Here is a 22,719-nt window from a genome sequence, read left to right on the forward strand (position 1 = left end):
ATGAGCCGAAGGCTCGAAACGATTAATCTACTTGCCAATGCTGATGTTGTGCTGCGAACTGCTCGTTTTTTAGTTTTGATTTTTGGATGGAATTCTTCTGTTCGTTGCCCAAAAGATTCACGTAATTAGAGTTTCGTTTAAGGAAGAGGAAGAAGAAGAAATGGCAACGGTGCTCTCCGTTCACGATCGGCGACGGCTGTGAACAGTGGAGCATTGAGTCTTTCGTTCGTCGGATCCGGCTTCATCGTGCTCTGCTACTCCCTCTTCAAGGATCTTCGCAAGTTCTCCTTCAAGCTCGTCTTCTACCTTTCCCTCTCTTTAATCTTCCTTTTTTATGGCCTTTTTTCCTCCCTCAAATTCAATATTTGTTTTATCAGTACTCAAGTAGTTACAACTTGGAACTAGTTGTTTTGTTCATTGTTAAAGAACCATATAATGTACAGGATTAGTCATTTCGTTAAACTTGTAGATCACGATTGAAGATCCAATTTATGTGTACAATGCACGAATTTAGGAAAAGGAAACTTAGGTTGTTCCGTTGTTACTGTTTTACTCTACTTTGCTATACATTTCTTTAAAACCTCTGAACCTGATCTGATAATTTTACACGTTCCTCTCTTCATTTCCTTTTCTGTGTCGGTGCAGGAAATGCTTTGCAGTTTCTTTAACATGGTCGGGTATGCTAGTACATTCACCACGCAGTCAATTTCCAATTGAATTGAATCTATTCTGTTCCATTATTTTCTGGGAATTTGGGACTTCCTCATGAACTGAAACGAAATTATGTATGCATGATATGAATCTGTTTTTGTAATGCATAGATCCATCGAAAGGTTTCTTTTGTTAGGCTCAGGACTACACCACGCATTTCTTCTGTGTTGCTTCCTTCCTCTGGACAACAACTATTGCTTTTACTCTTCATCGCACTGTTGTTAGACATAAAACTGATGTTGAAGATTTGGAGGGAATCTTTCACTTGTATGTTTGGGGTATGATAATATATATTTGTTTCCATCACAATTTTTAGTTACTTCTTCAGTATCTTACAGCACTGTTTAGCCTTACTAGTTACTTGCAATGTTCATGTCTTCCTGTTTCTATTTCTACTCTGTTGTTACTGCTTCAAAAGTATCTACAGTGGTGCTTCACACTTGCCATTTTTTTCCTTATTCCTTGCTTAAATCATTCCTCCTCCCTCCTTAAATGCTGTTAACCAGCTTTTTATATGGGATTTCAATTACTTCCTGCAGGAACTTCACTAGTTATGACTGTCATACACTCTATTGGTAATAACAACACACATTTTGGGGCTTGGTTTTGGGGACAAACAGGTCGCACTGGAAAGGCAAGTGAAAGTTAGCACTCTCTGGCGGATTAGATTTAATCTTTATGTTACTAAATTCAACTTTTTCTTCAACCACGTGGTTTTTGTAAGGCTTTCATGTTTCCCTACCCTGTTTTCTTATCTTTCTGAAGGTTGCTTTTGAGTTGCTGTATCTTGAAAATCATGTATTCTATATTCTTGTATACATATTAATTGGGGATGGAACGATGAGGTTGACAAAAACTTTGACCTGTAATTATTCTATGACAGGTGTAGCATGATTTATTAGCATTCTAGAATTATCTGACATATTTGGCATATCTATGCAGGCAGTTCACTTTTTAACATTTTATGTGCCACTATGGGGTGCAATTCTTTACAACGGTTTTACGTACTTTCAAGTGACACGCATGCTGAACAATGCCACTCGTGTATGTTTGCCATTATCTTTATCAATTTTCATAAATTTGATCTGATATGAATTTGTGCAATTTTGAGGTCATGTGTGTACTATCTTTGCAAATTTTAGATGGCAGTTGGCATATCAGATCGTGCATACCAGTTTGATTCAAGGACAGACACAAAGGTAATTCTACTTTCATCAGGGCATATGATAGATTTGAATTCAAAGATATGAAACATACAAATCAAATAGAGTTTTTCAATTTTTGTTGCTTCAACTGCTTGAATGCAAATGCCTCATCATTCATGCATGCTGTTCACTACCTTGATTATTATCTAGTGTAATCAATATCATCACTTGTTGCTATGAATTTGATGATTACATATCTTCATTTCAGCTGCTATGTAAGTACAGCTCTACTTTTTCAGGTTTCTGCTCTAGTTTGAAATAGAGTTGGACATGGTTCTTTCCTGCTTTCATGGTTCTTTATTGCCTTTTCTAATTTCTATGAGATTTCCCTTTAAAAGCCATAGGAGTGTAGTTATTCATTGGAATAAGCTTGTTTCTGTTTCTTTCCCCTGTTGCCTTTAAGCATTACTAGTTCAAATTAAGGCTATTTTCCATTGATTTTCTTTTCCCATAGGCTCTGAACAGGTGGGGTTACTATCCACTTATCCTAATTGGATCATGGGCATTTGGCACAATCAACCGCATTCACGATTTTATTGAGCCAGGCCACAAGATTTTTTGGCTCTCATTTCTTGATGTTGGGACTGCTGGACTTATGGTAGTGGCTTCTGAAACTATGAATCTGTATTTGCATGTGTATCTGTTATTATGTTTGTTAGTAAGGGAATCATTTTTCTACCACATATTATGAACAAAACTATGTTAGAAAGAATTATTTTTATTCCACTTTGGAAACTAATCCAAGTTTCCTAGTAATGTTTTTGGTGAAATTTTTTCTACTAGATATTGTCTTATTTTTTTATTGGATATGTTGCCATAGTCAGGCCCCAATGGATGACTGTAGGTTGTTTGGAAGTGGAAACCAAATTTTGTTATCTGTAACTTGTTTGATCCTCCGAAGTGCAATTTTGTTATCTGTAACCTGTTCTTCATTTTTAAGCTTCTCTGAGAATTTGATTTTGCTATTGTTGTCTGTAAATTTTAGGGCCTTTTCAACTCAATAGCTTTTGGTTTGAATGCTTCAGTTAGGCGAGCAATTTATGAAAGACTGGAACTGTAAGTAGCAAATTCTGAATCTCTTATATTTTCTGAAGAAATGTGAGATCAACTTTAAATATAATATATTTTTATTAGTTTGAAGTGGTTACAAGATAGTATTTGTTTGAAATTCTTTCAACCAGTTGACACTAAACACGCACACACCCTACAAACGCCTATGCTCGAATCCAGGACCTCTAGGGAGAACAACACACCCTTAACTACTGAGGTCACTTTATGGGTTCAACTTTAAATATTTAAATGATAGTAGCATCTTCTCTAGGTCCTAAAACATTGGATATCTGCTAGGGAATATGATAGAAAGCTGAAAACCTTTGTCTCTATGGTAGTTTCTCTTTATTTTTCGGTATTGCTGCCTTTGCAATTGTTATTTTCAGTGGAGAAAAATGAGTGCTTGCATCCTTTACCAGGTTTTGGCCAGAGAGGCTCCTGAGATGGTTCCCTAACAGTTCAAGATATAGAAACCAACAGCAACAGAGTGAATTGGTCGCCCTCAAAATTCAGGACTAACAATAGCCGGCATTTGGATGTTTGCCTATACTGAATCTTAAACCGTGTTTCTAGCATTGTCAATTTTTGTTGATATTCTTTCTGTAAATTGTTGCGAGTCATTTTGAACTGAAGAGACGATTGAACCTGGCATCCAAGCGAAAGCTATCATCGAATCGGACCATTTCTTGCCTTGACTCTTCACAACTGTAATTTTGAAGCAGACGACGGCCACCAATGGGACCTTCATATTCCTTTTAGCTGGAATCCCTGTCCTTTGTTGTTTCTATTAGTTGATTGGTTAACAAATTTGCGAAGTCGAAGTTGTTCGTCGGTTTGATTGATTATTCTTGTACGATTCCAGCACGTTATTGTCATCGAGATTCTGGTATAAGATTGTTTACAAGGCATGCATGCTGCTAATGAAGTTCTGTGGGATTGATGGCAAGCTATTCCAGGGTTTCAGTAGAAGGAACCTCAAGTTACATAACAGGCATTAACAAAAGCTGAGAAATCATGCTTTTCAATAAACAATTTTGCTGCTTCTCTAATGGCTGCTGTTTTGAGTTTATAAACACTGTGATGAGCATAACGAAGACGAAATGGATCCATGATGCTTTCATTATAAATCTTGTAGCAGTAAACCTTGCTTTTTACCGAAAACAGAACATGGAATTCGGGTGTTGTGGCACTGATCTCTCTAATTCGGATGTCGGAGGGAAGAAGATCGTTTAGAGAAGTAAGAATGTATTTTCTTTGTATTTTTTATTGATGTTTTATTTTCACTAGGTCGTTTACTAACATAAAATCTTGTGTCATTTCTTGAATAACTTGGCTTGTACTCTTGTGATTAAAAGTTGGTTCATGGAACATGAAAATGGGCAGCAAATGCCAAGGATGAGGGCTGAGAAAGATGCTTCATTTGAATTAGTTATGTGAGCAAAAGAATTTCTAAAATCAATGTCACCTAATATAATTAATGAGTTAATTGCACTAAACATCCTCAAACTATGGTCCGCATTTTAAATTGATCCTTAAACTTTTGAACATTCTAATTTCATCCCTAAACTTTTGATCATTTTAAAGAAGCTTGATATGCTTAAACATAAGTTTGTTGACCGGAATGCCTCAGTTTTTGGTTCTATCGGGGAACGTAACGTAAGCTCTTAGCACGTTTAAAGGGCATTGACCGTACTCTCATTTACAAGCAGTCGAGCTTCCTTTCTAATTTAGAAGCCAAATTAAAAGTGGAGTTATAGCTTACTCTTGAACATGAGGATAGTATTTGGCTTCAGAAATCCCGCTGCAATTGGTTTCTCCATGACGATCGGAATATAAGCTTCTACCATTCTTATGCTGAGATTCATCGTAGACGAAATACCATCTTAATGTTGCATCGTCAAGATGGGTCATGGTGTAATGATCAACAGGAACTTTGTTGGCTTGCAGTTAGTTTTTTCCCCTCTATGTTCTCTAGCAGTGGCAAGCCGGGGTACAATTATAATATCTGCGGTCGTTTTCCCCTATTCCTAATGGTGCTTTATCACTGTTGTCTGCTCCTGTTTCTAATGATGAAATTCACCAAGTTGTGTTTAGCACGGACCCTGTGAAAACTCCTGAGGTTGATAGTTTTCATGCTGCTTTTTTTTCAACAAAATTGGAATGTGGTAGGCACTGATATTTGTTAGCTTGTTCGAGATTGTTTTTGGCAGAAATCTGTGACCAATGACATGAACAAAACGCTTCTTACTCTGATTCCTAAAATTGAAGCTCCGGACTCTTGCTCTTTTTAGGCCAGTAAGCCTATGCACTGTTTCTTATAAATTTGTTACCAAGGTGGCAGTCAATTGTCTCAAGAGTATTCTCCCTGGTTTGATATTTGATAGTCAAATAAGCTGTCCTTGGTTAGGGCATAACCGATAATATTAGTATTGCTTAAGAGGTTGTCCATTCGATGTGATGAAAAAAAAGATTGGAAAGGGTGAATGGTTATCAAAATTAATTTGGAAAAAGTTTATGACCGTTTAGAATGGTCATTCATTGATGACACTTTTCATGACATTGGCTATCCTGATGATCTTCGACAACTCGTAATGTGTTGTGACTCTACGGCCACTACTCAAGTTTTATGGAATAGTATTGTTTCTGATTCCTTTAAGACTACGCGTGGCATCTGCCAGGACGATCTTTCATCATCCTACCTGTTTGTTTTGTGCATCGAATGTCTTGCTCAGGCAATTCTCGTGGTGGGCATGCCCTCTCTCACTTATTCTTTACAGATGATTTGGTGCTTTTCACTGTACCTTCTTTGTCCTAACTTGATGTGATACAACGTATTCTTCGAGACTTTTGCTATAGTTCTGGCCATAAAGTTAGTCATACTAAGATTAACATCTTCTCTCGTAATGTGGGTGAAGATCTTGCTCATAATATTAGCAAGGGTTTTCTCTTCTTGAAAGTGGACAATCTAGGAAGTTATCTGGGGTCCCTTTACTCTATAAAAGAGTAATTTGTGACGCTTATAATTACCTTATTCAAAAGATTCTTGACAAGCTTGTTGGATGGAAAGCTAAGACTCTTTCTTTTGTTGGTCGGGTCACTCTTTCAAAATCAGTTTTAAACTTGATATCGGCATATGCTATGCAAACATGTTATCTTCCAAACGGGGTTTATGCTGAGTTTGAACGATTGACTAGGAACTTTATTTGGAGGCATTCTGATGATAAAAAACGAGTTAGCCTTCTGTGTTGGGAGCAAGTCAGTCATCCGACTAAGCAAGGTGGACTAGGAGTTAAGTGTATGGTGCCCCAAAACGAAGCTTTACTCATGAAATTATGCTATCATCTTGCTTCTAATAAGTATCAGCTTTGGGTACAAGTAATGTGCTCTAATTACAAGTTGGGGGATGGTATTCCAAACAACCTTCATCTAAGTGGTTGCTTTCGCCTTTGGAAAGGGTTGTGCACTGTGTGGCCGGAGGTCCTTACTTGCCTTGTCTGGAATCTTGGCAATGGCTCAACTGTGGATTTGGCAGGATGATTGGTTGGGAGATGTCGGCCCTCTTGTAAACCACAGCTTATCAACCATGAACCATAGTTTTCCGCCAATCCCGGTGTATTCTATGGTAGGTGAGGATGGTGATTGGCACTGGGAGGTTATTAGATCTTTTCTGTCGAACCCTATCATGCTTTCTCTTGCTACAATCCAACCTCCCTTTACTCACAAGTGGGGATGATTGGTTGGTTCTTCTAAGCCACAGCCAATAGCAACTACATGAGCTTTACCTCCTCATGGCTGGGTGAAGCTAAATACGAACGGAGCCCGAAACCCTCACGCCGGTTTTGCAGCTTGTGATGGAGTTCTCCGAGACTCAAATGGTAATTGGGTGAGCGGGTTTACTAAAACTTCAGATTGTTGCTCTGTTCTTGATGCAAAACTATGGGACATCTATGATGGTTTAAAGGTAGCTTGAGATCTCGACTTGCGCCATGTTGTGGTCGAAACGAATTGTAAGGAAGGTTTCGCTACCAAGGTACGACAATGGAGAGGATCTCCTACATGGTGCCTCATTTGACTGAACTTCTCTCTCAAAACTGGCAGCTTCGTTTCTCTCATGTCCAGCGTGGAAACAGCCGAATTGCTGACGCCATGGACAAAGTCTCTTGGACTCTCCCGTTTAGTGTCAACAGATTTTTTGATCCACCTGCTGATGTTTGCGCTTGCCTGTATCAGGAATGTAAAAAAAAAATGACCCGACTTGCAAAACAGACTGAAATCGATTTGAGTCAAAACTGTTTATGATTCGAGGTGATGGTGATTCGAAATTAATTCGAGTCCGAACTGGTGTTGACCTGAATCTCAATTGGACTTGGAAATTTCCGACCTGCACTCGACTTAAGAACGACCTAAACCTGAATTGAACTTAATAATGTGATAACAGAACACGACCTACATCCGACCTGATATTAACTGAATCCGATATTAACCTGGTAAATAAATGATATTATTTGACCTGTTACCTACCAGACATGTTATAAATCTGATTTGTAATTGACTCAACCTGTAAATTATTTGACCTGTTGTTAAACTGAATTGATATTTACCTGACTTATAAGGTAATATTGATGAAGTTGTGAGATTTTGAAAATAATAAACCATAATAATTAATATGATTTCTTTTTAAAAATTAAAACAAATTATTAGTTATGATAATTTTTTTTGACAATTAAATAAACTATGATAATTAATATGATTATTTTTTAAAAGTTAAAACAAATTGTTAGTTGTGATAATTAAATTAATAAATTTACTCTATATTAATTATAATCCTTACATTATAAATCTTAATTATAATTATTAAATTAATTTTATTAATAATTTTTTTATTTAACATGATTTTATTAGATTATATAAAATTAATTTAAATATTTATAAGTTGAATTTACTTTTATGTACTAATTAATTAATAATTTAAATATAATTTAACTTTAAATTTTAAAATACATATAAAAATGAACTTACTAGAGATTGAAATTTTAAAATTTTAAAATTTAAGAATTAATTTAAATAAACATTATACTTATATATATATTCACATGTGTGGTGGAAGGACCTTTTAAAAGTAAGATTTTTTTTTAAGGAAAATTGATTTTTTTGGAATTTAGAAGAGGTAAGAGCATTGTTTTGAAAATCGGACCGGATCGGCCGGTTCAACCGAGAATCGTTGCCTAATCCGGTTCAATCTACACTGGTTGAACCTCTATTAGTGAACCGGCCAGAACCGTTGAACCGTTCGAACCGGGCCGGCTGAAAACCAGAAAAAACCACCAATTTTGTTTTTTTTTTTAAATAAACCAAACGACGTCGTTTGTTAAACGAGTCAAGTCGAACTCGAGTATTGTTGAGCTCGACTCGAACTTGAAAACTTTAAAAGTAAGCACAACTCGACTCAAACTCACGAGCTAAAAATTATCAAGTTCAACTCGAACTCGAAATATAATATTGAAACTTGAACTCGAAAAGGCTTGAACTCAAAAAAAATTTAGAAGCTCGATTGAAGCCTAAAATTCGAGCTTGATTGAAGTGAAAGAATAGTTCACTCAATGCTCACCAAAAGTCTATATGATTTTAAATGTCAAATTACCTCTATTAATTATAGAAGTTAGTTGGGATGCTCTTCTATGTTTCTTAGCCATGTGGGATTGTTTTGTTCTCATATTTTTACTCTTTAGACTTTTGGGATGTTCTTCTATGTTTCTTAGCCATGTGGGATTGTTTTTAAAAAAAATTAAACTAAACAATATCATTTTATTATGATTTTTTAGCTCCAAATTTATTTTTTAATTATAGTTATATAATTATATTTATTATTTAATATGTTTTACCTTAAATATTATGTTGTAATTAATTTGAATCATTTTGTTTCACTTGATTTTATGATTTTTAACTTATATATGTTATGACTTGCTTTGAATATGACTTGTGCTATAAAAAATTATTTTTTATTAAATATTTTTTATATTTTTATTTAATTTTTTAAATAATTATGACGTCGTCCGGTTTTTCTGACCAATCAAATCAGTTTGACCGATTGAACTAATAAATCAATAGTATAATCAGTTCGCTAACTGGTCCGATTCTGAAAACCATAATAAGAGAGAAAAAATTGATTTTTTTTTGGGAAGAAGGAAATTTTGATTTTTGCATATGTAGCGCCAAAATAGATTTTTGGGTTAATTAGAAATGCGGTCCTCTAACAATTAATGGTTTTCTATTTTGTAATTTAGTTTTTAGTTTCCTTCAGTTTAGTCATGGTCTAATTATAAATATTTTCTTGAATTTTTCAATTCAATTTAGTACTGTATATATTCTAATTACTTTTAATTTTCTCTTCTTTCTTTAATGTGCACAATTATTAAATGTGAATATTAATTTTAGAATCTTTTATTTTAGTCACTTATGCTTAATGATATATAAATAAATATATTTATTTATACTTATGTATATAGTTATATACAGCGTACATATATACATATATATATAAGTTTATATATATACTTATGTATAATGTATACTTATATTATATACTTTTATATATATATATATATATATAAGTTTATACTTATAGTTATAAGTTTAATGTATACATTATAAATATAATGTATATGTATATTATACATATACTTATATATATATATATGTACTTATATATATATATATATATATATATATATTTATAAGTATAATGTATATATTGTAAGTATAATGTACAACTCGATCTTTGTCCTCAGAACATAGGATCATGTACCATTGTGATTGGGATTTTATATTTTCCTTTTCAACCTATCTGAATCCAGATAATCATCATCCTTCGCTAAATCCTTTATTTTACTACTATCGAGAGATTTTGGAATTTATTCTGGAACTATCTTCATGTTGGGTTTAGCTACTAAGACTCCAGGTTCATCATGCAAATAAGAGTATCTTTCATGTTCATCAATCACAGTGACTTGAGTAAAAGATGTGTTAGGATGGGGTTGAGTTGAGTTACCTTGCTCCCCTGGTAGTCTCTGCTCCTTCTCCTTCCCAGTCAGTATTCTCAGTATCTTAGCCATGCTTGATTGATCTTCTTCGAGTCTTGCCTTTATAGTCCCCATTCTAGTTTTCATAGAACTCATTTTGTCATTCAGCCCCGGTTGTTGAGTCATCTGCACTTGCATTTCTTTAACTTCATGACATAAATGGAATAAGTGAGAAGGATGAAATTTGGTTTTTGATTAGGGATGTTAGGATATGGATAAAGGTGACATTGTTTGTGATAAGGTGTGTCTGTAATAGGGAAGACATATGGATTATGGTGGCCGGATTTTTTCGGGGCTGGCCAGCGGCTGTATGAGGTGAAAAGGTTTCTAGGGTTTTTGCGTTTGGTTTGGACAGATTTGGTCCTCGGGTTCGGGTCTGCTGATGGATTTCTTTTGGGCTCGGATTTGTGTTTTTATTCGGCTCATAGGCCGGGGCAGAAATACGTGTCTACACCCCCTCACTATATACCGGTTCCCTTAAATACAGAAAAGGGTGGCGGCTTGAATTATCCCCCAAAATCATTTCTGGTTATCGTTGTCGCCTTCGCCCGCAATGCAAGCCACATTTCTCGACTCAATGCCCACCGTATTCCCCACCGCAAAACTGCCACTCGCCGCCCCTAAAATCAACCGTCGATGCATTCGCATTACTGCTCAATCCCAAGCAACCGTGACAGCGTTCTCTTCATCTCTTCCAACCGTAAAGCTCGACAGATTCAGCTCAAGAATAACGAAACCCAATTCACGAGGTGGGTCTCAGGCCATGCTGAACGCCTTCGGATTGTTGGAAGACGACTTGTCGAAACTCCAGGTGGGGATATCGTCGGTGTGGTATGAGGGGAACACGTGCAACATGCATTTGTTGAAATTGTCAGAGGCAGTTAACCGGGGCGTTGATGAGATTGGGATGGTTGGGTCTAGATTCAACACGATGGGATTAGCGATGGGGACGAGAGGGATGTGCTACAGTATGCAGTCAAGGGATTCCATTGCTGATAGCATTGAAACTGTGATGAATGCTCAGTCTTATGATGGGAATATCTATACCTAGTTGTGATAAAAGTGTAAGCTTTTATTATTCAAACTTTACCCTTTTAACTTCTAATATGCTCATTGCTTTTAATTGTGAGCAACAGGAGATAAGACTAGGAATTAGGCTATATTTCTCTCGGAAGTGTTCTCCTTTTGGTATAAATGGAAAAAAACTAATCAAATTGGTCATCTAATTCATTAAAGTCACATATTTTATGAATGTAGGTTAGGATTAGATTGAATTTGTTTGATCCTTTACTAGAGTCAATGTTTAGAAAGCCTTAGGGAAAGTGTTGGAGCTCGAATCTAACTGCTATCTTTTGTTTGATTTGAACTATTTTAATTAGTGCTGCAAGGAAATAAAATCTTCAACTTATCTCCTCATTGTTGGAGAAATTTGAGGGTCGATTTCCATTAGCTAAGATTCAATGTTGGTCCTAGGCAGAACTAAAGTAGTTCCTTGATTTATTTATTTGATAATTCTGTTATGTTTCAAGAAAACTCAACAATCATAAACTATAATGTAGAAGCTGTTTCTTTTTTCTTTTGATTATGAAACTATATCAATCTAATGGTGGGTAGTTCTGTGGATGTCAGGTACAATTATTGCAATGGGGAGGCTCAATCTGCCTAGTTTTATGGTTTATGGTGGAACCATCAAGGTTTGTTACTCTGTTTAGTATAACTGGTGTAGCTCGATTGCCCTTTTACTTTTGTTGAAGTGTCTCATTTAGGATTTATATCTGATTAATTTTTCTCTTGTTTTTGAAGATTATCTTCTATGATATGGATCTATCTGAAATTACCAATACTTTTTTCTCATTTTTGGTAGCCTTGTAAGCAGTGTTTAAAAAGGCTCACTGAGTCCAAAATGCTTAATTAAGTTTGGGTGAGTCGAGTTTAATAAGGGGCTTGAAGGCGTTGAGAGCCTTAGGCGTTGCCTTTCAACGCTTAGTTTAATTTTTTTTTTGTTTAATTATCTTCAGCATACTGATGCGGGACACATCTAGGCCACACAAAACAATCCTTAACATCAAAAAGTGGACCAAGAGTCAAAGAGATGAGTAATAAAAGGGAAAAAGAAGAAAATTGGACCAAGTCTTTCCAGATATTGCTCTCTCTCTCTCTTATCAGTGATTTTTATGGGAAGAAAGATTTAAATACAACCAATATATATATGAACAAAATTTAATTTTTCCTCTCTTTTTCTTCCACCTATCTTTTTATTTGTTTTTTATTCTCACAAGGCAGACTATTATGGAGGAAGATTAATTACAAGCACTATATATGAAGGAAGCAAATTTGGCAGAGGAAGATGATAACATATGATGTCATATATCCTTTTAAGATTATTATATAGCTAACTTTATCTATGTACAATGTATATGCTTCCTATTGCATGATAAAATATGATGTTATTTTAGTAAGTTATATATGCAGATTAGTAAGTAAATCTTTAATTTCAAAAAGTGCGCCTCACTTCAATAAGGTGTGTGCCTCACGCCTGCGCCTTGCGCTAGGCTACAGGACCTCTACGCCTTGTGCTATTTTTACATTACTTGTAACTTATTTTTCCCCATTTGATTGGACATGCAGTGTAACTCGATCCCCGGTGCTGGAGCCTGTGGGGGAATGTATACTGCAAATATCATGGCTTCTGCAATTGAAGCCATGGGAATGTGTCTTCCTTACAGGTAGAACTATGCTTTCGGAATCATTTTGATTGTGAATTTGACATTCTGCCTTTTATTTCTTACTTTTTTTTTTGTATCTGACAAGCTCTTCAGTATCTGCTGAAGACCCATTGAAATTGGATGAATGCCGTTTGGCCGGAAAGCATCTACTAGAATTGTTGAAAATAGATTTAAAACCCCGAGATATCATCACCCATGATTCTTTACGTAATGCAATGGTTTTTGTGAAGGCCCTAGGTGGATCAACTGATGTTATGTTACATTTAATTGCCATAGCAAGGTGAGAACTGAGAGTTTATGCCAGATATCCCTTGGGCTTTAAAATTATTGAAAATTTGGGGAAATGAATCCTGGAATTATTTGTGGCAGGTCTGTTGGTCTAGAATTGACTCTTGATGATTTCCAGAAGGTTTGTGACGAGGTTTCGTTTCTGGCTGATCTGAAGCCCAGTGACAAATATTTCATGGAGGTTGTACACAAGGTGTACATTAACTGCAGACCTTCTGCATCATTCTTTTCTTTCAAGTTTCTTTTTTCTTCCTGCACTTATGAATCATGACATGGATAGCTTTCTCGGTATATGTTATCTATTCTATCACTTCATTAATGGGAAACAATGTTTTGATAGGCTGGAGGAACACCTGATGTGATTCGTTATCTTTTGGAGCTTGGGTATCTCTATGGGGATTGCATGACTGGTATGTCGGCTTGGATTCTACAAAGATTTCTTTATTTATAGTAATTCTAGAGCTTTAACTTTCAATATTCTTAATATTTGCTACGTGATATTTCCACTGTAGTGACTGGGAAGACAATGGCAGAAAATGTTCAAAGCTACTCTCGTTTACCTGACAGACAGGTGGGTACTGTTGTTTTTCCCCACAGTTTTCATGGCACTTTGTTTGTAAATTGTGTAAGCTACACAGTTTCCTTGTCAAATGCTGAGTTTGAACTCTTTGTTTTAGGGGTTCCCAAATAAATCTGTGGTTTTTACCGCGCATATCTTCTATATTCTTTAGCATGAGCTTTGTTTGTGTACCTTTCTGTCAAGAATGCGCGTTTGAATGTGTATTCCATGTATATCTATCTGCATTTGCTAGAGTTTGCTAAACTGAACTCGTAAATTTCCAGGGAAATGTACCAAAGGGCATGTCTGAAATGTTGACCGGAGCAAGTGAAATTATGGGAGCAGTTCTTCGGAAGGTACTGTGATTTCAAGTTGATGGGCACTTACATAATTTAATAAGGTTTTAAAACTATCGTTCTACATTTAACGTGTCATTAATTTCCTAACTAAAGCAATCCTACATTCTTAGGCAATCCGGGTGGTGTTTTACGCGGTGAAGTTCTTGCCGAACTTGGCAGTACAGATTTCTGTGAAGCTTTTCGTGAAGGTGCTGAATCTGAATCCGATCACGAAGCTGATCACAGAGAAAGTAACCAACATCGTGGCACCACTAGCAATAAATTCTGTGTCACCGTTGGCGAAAAAGTTGGCAATGATGCCAATAAAGATGGGGGCAATTCCCATGTCACCGTTACTGGCAGTTTTGGTCGAATGGTTAGCTATAGATGTGGTGGAATGGTCTTTGAAGAAACTCGTGACAAAGCTAGTGACAAAATTAGTGAGTCCGATAGCAGAGTATTTGGTGGGATGGCTGGCGGCCTACTTGATTGAATGGATGGTGAGGAAATGGATCAAATATGATGATCTATGTCATCCTTCTCGGCATTTAGTTCTCAACTGCTTCTTTGATCTTGGCTTTTGGTTTTGGTTCAGGGGAGGCAAGGCATTTCGCATTAGGTTCCGTCAGTGAAATGATTGATCTTTGGCTTTTGATTTTGGTTCTTTTTTCTAAGGAATTGTCTAAAAACAGCAATTTGTTCTTATATGCATAAATCACATTTCATGGGGACAAGGGTGGTTCTACTTGAACTATATCTCAAAACGTTTTTACGGATTCTTTCACAACGAGACTAGTTTTATATCTTTCTTTGTTTTCCATCGTTTTGGAGGTTTGATTGAGTCATCCGACTATTAAAAGTTATAAAATGATATCCTGACTATAGGATGTTGTTTTGTATAGTCCTTTGACTATTGAAAGTGACGAAATGAGCGTTTGACTATTTATTATTTTTTAAATTCGTCATTTTGTGTTAAAAATTGATGGCAGTTTGAGTTAGATGTTAATTTGTTGTAGAGATACGATAGTCGTTTGAGATTTTGGAATCAGATTTTTTTTCAAATCTTAAACAACATATTGACATCTAACTCAGATTGTCGTCAATTTTCTAACGGAATAGGACGATTTTGCTACATAAAGAATAGTTGAGTGGTTATTTTATAACTTTTAATAGCTAGATGACTTAACAAAGCAACATCCTATTAGGGATGAGTAAAATTCGACTCGAAAAATCGATTTTTTTCAATTTTGAATAATTTGAGTCAACTCAAATTATCAATGGAATTTCGAATTACTCGAAAAACTAAAAATTTGACTAAGTATTTTGACATTTTTTATGATTTAGTCCCTGATTATTATTTCTTTAATTACTCCTTCATTTTAAGTCCATTTTAACCAAATTTGAACTATATGCTCCTAAATCAATGTAGAATATATATGTATATTCAATTTCTATTTTTTATAACAATTTTTTTATTTTTTCTATTTATACCCTCAATTTTCATAATTTCCTTGTTTCCTCAATTTCTCCTTCATTTTAAATCTTTTTTTTACCAAATTTGAACCACATGTTCCTAAAACTTCGTAGAATATATGTACTTTCAATTCCTATTTTTAATAATAATTGTTTTATTTTTCAATTTAGTCCCTCAATTTTTTATAATTTACTTATTTCTTCAATTCATCATTTATTTTAAGTTCGTTTTAACCAAATTTGAACCACATGTTCATATACCACAATAGAATACATATGTAATTTCAATTCTTTCTTTTTTTTTTTATCAAAACTGTAATCTCTCTCTCTTTGTTTAGTCCATTAACTTTGCATTTTACTCAATTTGATATTTTGACTGCAATTGTTTGCAAATTCTTTTTTCCTATCAATTCCTTGCTCTCATCAATATTTTACCCTCAAATATTTTTATTAAAATATAATATTATGAATATATTTCATAATTTTAGATTACATTTGATATATTAAATAACATTTATAATGTGAATACATATATATATATATATATATACATCTTACATGGTTAGAGAAAGTCAAAGAATTGTAACAATTTTTTTCCATAATACTATAAATAATTATAATAAAATTAGTATAGAAACTCAAATAACTCGATTCAAATTTCTTAAACTCGACTCGACTTAAAAAAATTCAAGTTAAGTTTGAGTTGTAAAATACAACTCGTCAACTTGAATAACTCAAAAAATTTTGACTCGACTCGATCGAATGCTCACCCCTACATTCTATAGTCTGGGATCATTTTATAACTTTTGATAGTCGATGTCTAAGCAAACCAACATCTTATAATCGGGAGCTCATTACCCTAAAAGTTTGTATACCACCAAGCAATGACACATCTGAAAGCAATGAGATTTTATCACATCTCAGACAACATATTAACATCTAGTTCAGACTGCATTGATTTTTAATAGAATAGGACGATTTTAGTACATAAAGAATAGTTGAGTGACTATTTATAACTTTTAATAGTTAGAGGACTCAACAAAGCAACATCCTATAGTAGGAGACCGTTTTATAACCTTTCAATCTTATAATCAGGAGACCATTGTGCACTTTACCCTAACATTTTTTTTATACCATCAATCAATTACTCAACTTCTTAAAACATTGTTATTTTTTTTAGAATTTATCTCTTTATTCATTGTATTGTATCTCAATTTTGATTCATTATAACTTAAAATTTGTGAAAATGGCTCAAAATATTCTCAATGCTCCAATATTATACTCATACTATTATAAATTCACAATTTAGTCACTAGAATATGTCGATTTCCCTTTTTTTAGGAGATCTCATCAATGTTGAAACAATTTTTTATGTGAATCATGTTGTTTAAATGATTGTTCAATAATTTATAGATTCTTTTTGAACAACTTGTTCTATTGAAGTGTTATCAATGGTTCTTTATTGATTGTATTATAATTTTTAGATTTTTTTGAAAATTATAAAATTTTTAGAATAAATTAGATATAAAATCATTGCTCAATGACTTATTTGATATTTTAGCAATAATTTAGGAGTAAAACTGAATATTTATCTTTTTGTTAACATTATCATATCATCGATTTAATAAAAAAAAGGTAGTGGAGTGACCATTTTACTACAGATCGATAATGTTAGTGGTCATTTTATTATAAATTGATAATGTTAATGACCAATTTGTTACTTTGAAACTTCAGTGAAAAAAATGAAATTTTACTCAAATATTAGTGACCGTTTGTGTAATTTACCCTTTAATTTTGATAAGAAATTGACTAAGTTGAATACATGCTATGAAATTTAAATAAATTAAGAATTAATGGTGTAATTCTACTATTTAACAAATATATTGACAAACTTAAACGAACATATTTATTAAAATAATAAATCTTTAAACGAATTTATTCACTAATATTATTAAAATAATTAAATTAAATATAAATACTTTAAAAATAAATAAACAAAAATAGATACAATTTTACTAATTCAAATAGAACTTATTTACACTTATATCAATTTGCACATGTCTCTTTCTCTCTCCCCACTGTGCTATGTAGTGTGACAACACAATCAAGTCGGGTCTTCTCCGACAGCCAAATGCAAATCACTCATACAATTTGACCCGCCACCACCATAGCCTAGCCTAGCCTAGTCAAGGGCACACACACACACATACTCTTTACTCTTCATTCCAATCTCCCATAGTCTCCCATGAAACGTAATCAGCTCTCCGAATGCGGCGGTTGCGGCGCCCCGGACCGGTTCTTCCTCCACAACCTCCGCCACAGGGCCACCTACCGACGCCTCTGCACCAACTGCGTCCTCAAGAACCACCAGGGTCTTTTTTGCCCCATTTGCCTCGAAGTCTTCAACGAGCCCCCTCCCCCTCACCAACGCCTCATCTGCCTCAAATGCCCTTCCATTTCACACCTCTCCTGCCCTTCCTCCTCTCCCCTCTCCCAATCCTTCACATGTCCCCCTTGCTCCAACCCTAATTTCTCTTTCTTCAGTCTCGCCGATGAGAATCCCCAAGGATCTATCCTCGACGCCGCCGCCGGTGAGAACAACGACGACAAGACGTCGACGAAGACGAGGGTTATAAACAAGGAAGCTTCCAAAGCGCTTCTAGCTGCTGCTAAGATCGCCGCCGTATCCATGACCAAAGCTGCCGCCGTTGCTAAATTGGAGGCTGAGCGGAGAGTCAAAGAAGCCACTTTGGCGAAGAAGAGAGCCAAAGAGGCTCTCGAGAGACTCGCCTTGTTAGTCCGTAAGGACAATGATAGACATAAGTCGTCACTTATAAGCACTCCCAAATCTGCCGCCGCCGCCGCCGCCGCTGCCGCCACCAAAACCAACTCTTTGTCTCTTCCATCTCATGTTCCTGAAAAGGGGAATAATAGGTCGTGTTCTGTTTCCGCTGCTAATGTTCCCAAGTTGCAGCGTCAACATAGCACTCATGGTATGCTTAATTGACCCATTGGCGATTCCAACAATCTCTGTAAACTGTTTTGTTTTTTGTTGGTATTTTTAGGCTGATGTTTATGGAACCATATGTTTAATCTTTTTAGAGAATAGCCTGTTTATTTGGACTCAGCTCTTTGTTTGCATTCAATTGTAGCTTTCTCTTCTGCCCTGTATGTATTTTCATGAGTTCATTGTTTATGCTCATTTGCTTCCTTGCTTATTTTGTTCTCTTTAATTTCATTTTGAACCCTTCTTATGCCCACAAATCCAAAATTTCTGAATCCCTGCTCTAATTAAGCTTATCAGGCCATTTGAGTTGTTTGACTAGTAGTTCAGCCTAGACAACGCCTGATTACAATAACAAAAAAGTGTCAAAAAATTGTCTTCAGATGCTTGGCATCCTCAATATGTCCATTAATGAATGCATCGTGATAGTATATCCGAGTTTATCTCACTTCAGATGCTATTATTGCTGTATTTTCAGAGTGAAGCAGGTTATGCTTCCCACTATACAAGTGCCGTATTAGTCTTGGAATTGGTTGATCGGGACTTGACCTTTGGTTGTTAACTTGTAGAATATGGTAAATCTTTTTTTTAAATTTTATTGCGTATATTGTTTTGCAAGCTTTGTTAGGAAGGCATCTACTTCTAATCTGAATGTTTGGTGTTAGCCTTTTCCTAGGCTTGTTAGATTAAAGATAACGACGGAGAGGAATTCCTCCACTCCATTCCTTTTCTTTGTGCAACGTTTCGTGTAGTCACTTATTCTTAAGACAACGTTGCACAATGTTTTATGGGCAAATGTTTGTATAGTGATAGTCGTTTTTAGCAGTAATTGCTGAAGAACAAATCAGTCACTGTGCAGTGCTGATTCCATAGGAGTACATATTGCCTAATGGAGTAAAGGTTCTTTGGGACTTTGGTTTTGTTGCTCTAGTAAAATCTCTGTTAATGAGCACAGGCCATTCCCAGGGACATGCTGAGTTTTATAGATTGTTATGGGCTTATGACATTAGCATGAGGATGAGGGTCACCATGTACAGGGCCTAGGTGAAGCTTAGTTTGCTTTTCAAAGTTACATGCACGGATCGGTGCAATACTTAAAGCCTATAAGGGACTTCTTTGTTGTGTTGAGAAATGTTTTGGAATTCGGATGTCGAGGAGAATACGTGCAAGATGCATTTCATGACTAGTTTGTATCTCTTTATTCTGCTGCTGCTGCTTCAATGAATTTCTGCCTTCAAAAGTGATATTTGCTTTGTATGGTAACTATGGCTACAACATAGATGTATAAAATACAAAAGCAAATTGCATATAACATCAATATGTGATGCAAATGCAAATGTTTTCAGAGGGTGACAAAACATCGATGGCCTACCTGTGGCACTGGCACCCCCATTTATTTTGCAGTTCACATGTTCGTTTTACGATCTATGTCTGAGATTTGAGGTTGTCCCTCCCTATAATGTTGTGTTCATGATTCGAATCTTTGTTCTTTCCGTAGAAGTACAATGTGTCTTACTGCACCCGATATTTGTTGTTAGAGCAGGTTCGATTTTGTTTCTTCGGGACAAAGTGGTAGCAGAAGTGGGGAAGGAAATCCAGACCCCATGTGCCAACGATTGTATTGATTTTGAATGCTTGAAGAATTTCTAGAACTAAACATGTTTGTTGCCTTCTTGTGAAGCATTTGTGAATAGAGAGTTCACCCAAGAGCATGCTGGGAGGTTCCTAGTGGCCTTTTTATGAAGCATTTGTGTTGTCATTTGATGTATTAGTTACAAAATATTGAGAGATCAAAGTGTATTTAAATAAGATAATTTTGGATTATGCTCACGTGATATAATTTCACAGGTCAAAGATTTTGGAGTTTATATAATTTAAAATTTTAAACTTTAAGATTTAAAGTCTAGGGTTTATGATTAGTGTAAATTATTAAGATTCAAGATATAAGTTTGGGTTTAGGTTTGAGTTAGGATTAGGGATGCAACAGGTCAGGTTTTTGGTCAATTTGACCCGACCCAAAAAACATATACTATTCATTCGAACTTTACTCGACCTGACCTAAATTTTTAGGGTATAAATTTGATTTGACCCGAGTTGATTCGACTTAGAATAAAATAAGGACTAAAAAATAGAGGAGTATTATAGCAATTATTCATAAATTTATTTAAAGAAATTACAATATTACCCTTGAGATGGGTTATAGTTTTTTCAACTTTCACACGAAATCAACCTCATTTTATAAAATTTGACCCAATTCGAACTTGAAAATGTCGTATTCTTTTAGATTGGATCGAGTTGGAATCCGTCAATTTTGGATTCAATTTTATCCCTAGTTAGGATTTAAGGTATATGATTGGGTTGGAATTTAACTTTAGATTTTATGATTTAGCGTTCAAAATTGGTATTAGTAAATATAGGCTTAATATAATTTTAGGTGTTTAAATTATATCTCAAATTAACTTTTGGTGTTTAAAGAATGTTTTGTTATAAATATGTTCCTAAAGTCTCCAACGTTACAATTTTAGGTGCATGAACCGTAATTTGATTGTTATTTAACACGTGTCACGTATATAAAATTTAAAAAATATATATTTAAAAAAAACCCAAAAATCCACTGTCAATCGACCATGTTGGTCTATGGTTGTCATTTTTTACATCACCAAAATCGTCTTGCCATCACAACCAAAGCCTAACTCCCACCCACCGTGAATTTGCGTTGATTGTCGTGAAAAGCGTCATAAAGAATAGCCTTTTTTTAATTTCCCTTCGTTATTTTTTGACAATTTCAACAACTATAGTTGGTTATACTTTAAATGACCGCTACTATTAAATTCCTTGCTCTGCTCCAAACAAAACCCAACATGGAGGGAGAAGGACGACACGAAGAGTTTGATTTTTTTTTTTGATTTTTTTTATTTTTTTAATATTATATTTTTATTATTAAAAACAAAAAATCGGAAAAAATATAACAATAGACATCTACAAGTATAATAGAGAAAACACTAGACACTTATTTTTAACGAAAAACTTTTAAACACCAAATCTAAAATTTAATCTGAGACATAATTTAGTCACTTATTTTTATATTCATCCTAAAATATATTAATGGTTATAAAACTTTTGACATTAATGGTACACATCACTAGGGGTGTAAACGAGTCGAGTCGAGCTCGAATATTGCCGAGCTCGACTCGAACTCGAAAACTTTAAATGTAGGCTCGACTCGACTCGAAAACTTGCGAGCCTAAAATTTTCAAGCTCGACTCGAACTCGAAATATAATAAAAACTCGTCTCGAACTAGAAAAGGCTCGAACTCAAAAAAAATTCAAGAGCTCGATTGAAGCTCGAGACTCGAGCTCGATTGGAGCTCGATTCAAGCTCGAACTCGATTAAAGCTCGAACTCAAACTCGAATTTGATCCTACAAAAATCTTATATTACATTTAAAATATATAAATAATTTTCTCTTTAATCAACCATTACCAATACATTATAATATGAATGTATGAACTATAAAAAATCTAAAAAAATAAAAAATACAATTACAAGAAATTTAGGATAATTAATATAAGTTTTGAAGTTTTTTTATAATAATTATTAGTATTATTATTACTCATGTTTATTATATTAACATATGGTGCAAATCGACGAGGAAGCCCGAGATAGTGCACCACCCACGTGAACCCATCGAGGAAGACCCATGCTGGTCTGCCATCCACCGAAACCAATGCTGGCCATGCTCGAATCCATGCCTTGCAGACACACAAAACAAGGGACAGAGCACCAAGCACAAAACAAGGGACAGAGCACCAAGCAAAAAACAAGGGACAGAGAACCAAACACCAAAACCAATACTAGGAATGACAATTAACAGCTTATGCAGCAGTTGATAAGAATTGAATTGTATCTATGGGACATGTAAAATAATATGTTTCTGGGAAGAAGGGGAGTGAAAATTTTGAAATATACAACGAATGAACCACCATATAGAATACAAAATATAAAACAATTTCAACCTTAGATTGTATTCAAAGATATAATTAATCGAAAATTTATATAACCTTACTTGTGACATTCACATATATCCTAATCACTAACGTGAAAATATATTTCTTGACAAAACCATATTCAATTATCAGCAGAGTTTTCTGCAACCTAAATCAACATAAATAAAGAAACCATTATAATAAGACAGTGTGGTATTTGTCCACTCACCTGAAATCAATCAAAGGTCGAATATAATTTTGACCAAACTTGTAGTAGCCAAATGGCTCCCGCAAAGCTTT

General features: G+C 34.8%; 1 protein-coding gene and 2 pseudogenes across 1 annotated transcript; all 3 read left to right on the top strand.

Annotated features, from left to right (window-relative positions):
* On the top strand, nucleotides 1-4,209 carry LOC120191161 (annotated as a pseudogene).
* A 6,342-nt stretch (nucleotides 4,210-10,551) lies between these two features.
* On the top strand, nucleotides 10,552-14,687 carry LOC120191162 (annotated as a pseudogene).
* Nucleotides 14,688-17,521: 2,834 nt separating this feature from the next.
* LOC120191179 lies at nucleotides 17,522-18,702 on the top strand. Its single transcript, XM_039194151.1, has one exon. It carries the CDS (start codon nucleotides 17,675-17,677, stop codon nucleotides 18,434-18,436), a length of 762 nt encoding a protein of 253 aa, XP_039050082.1. The 5' UTR covers nucleotides 17,522-17,674; the 3' UTR covers nucleotides 18,437-18,702.
* The last annotated feature ends 4,017 nt before the right edge of the window (nucleotides 18,703-22,719 follow it).

This window comes from Hibiscus syriacus, unplaced genomic scaffold (genome assembly GCF_006381635.1).
Source record: "Hibiscus syriacus cultivar Baekdansim isolate YM2019G1 unplaced genomic scaffold, ASM638163v2 tig00116965_pilon, whole genome shotgun sequence".
In the NCBI taxonomy this organism is placed as follows: domain Eukaryota; kingdom Viridiplantae; phylum Streptophyta; class Magnoliopsida; order Malvales; family Malvaceae; genus Hibiscus; species Hibiscus syriacus.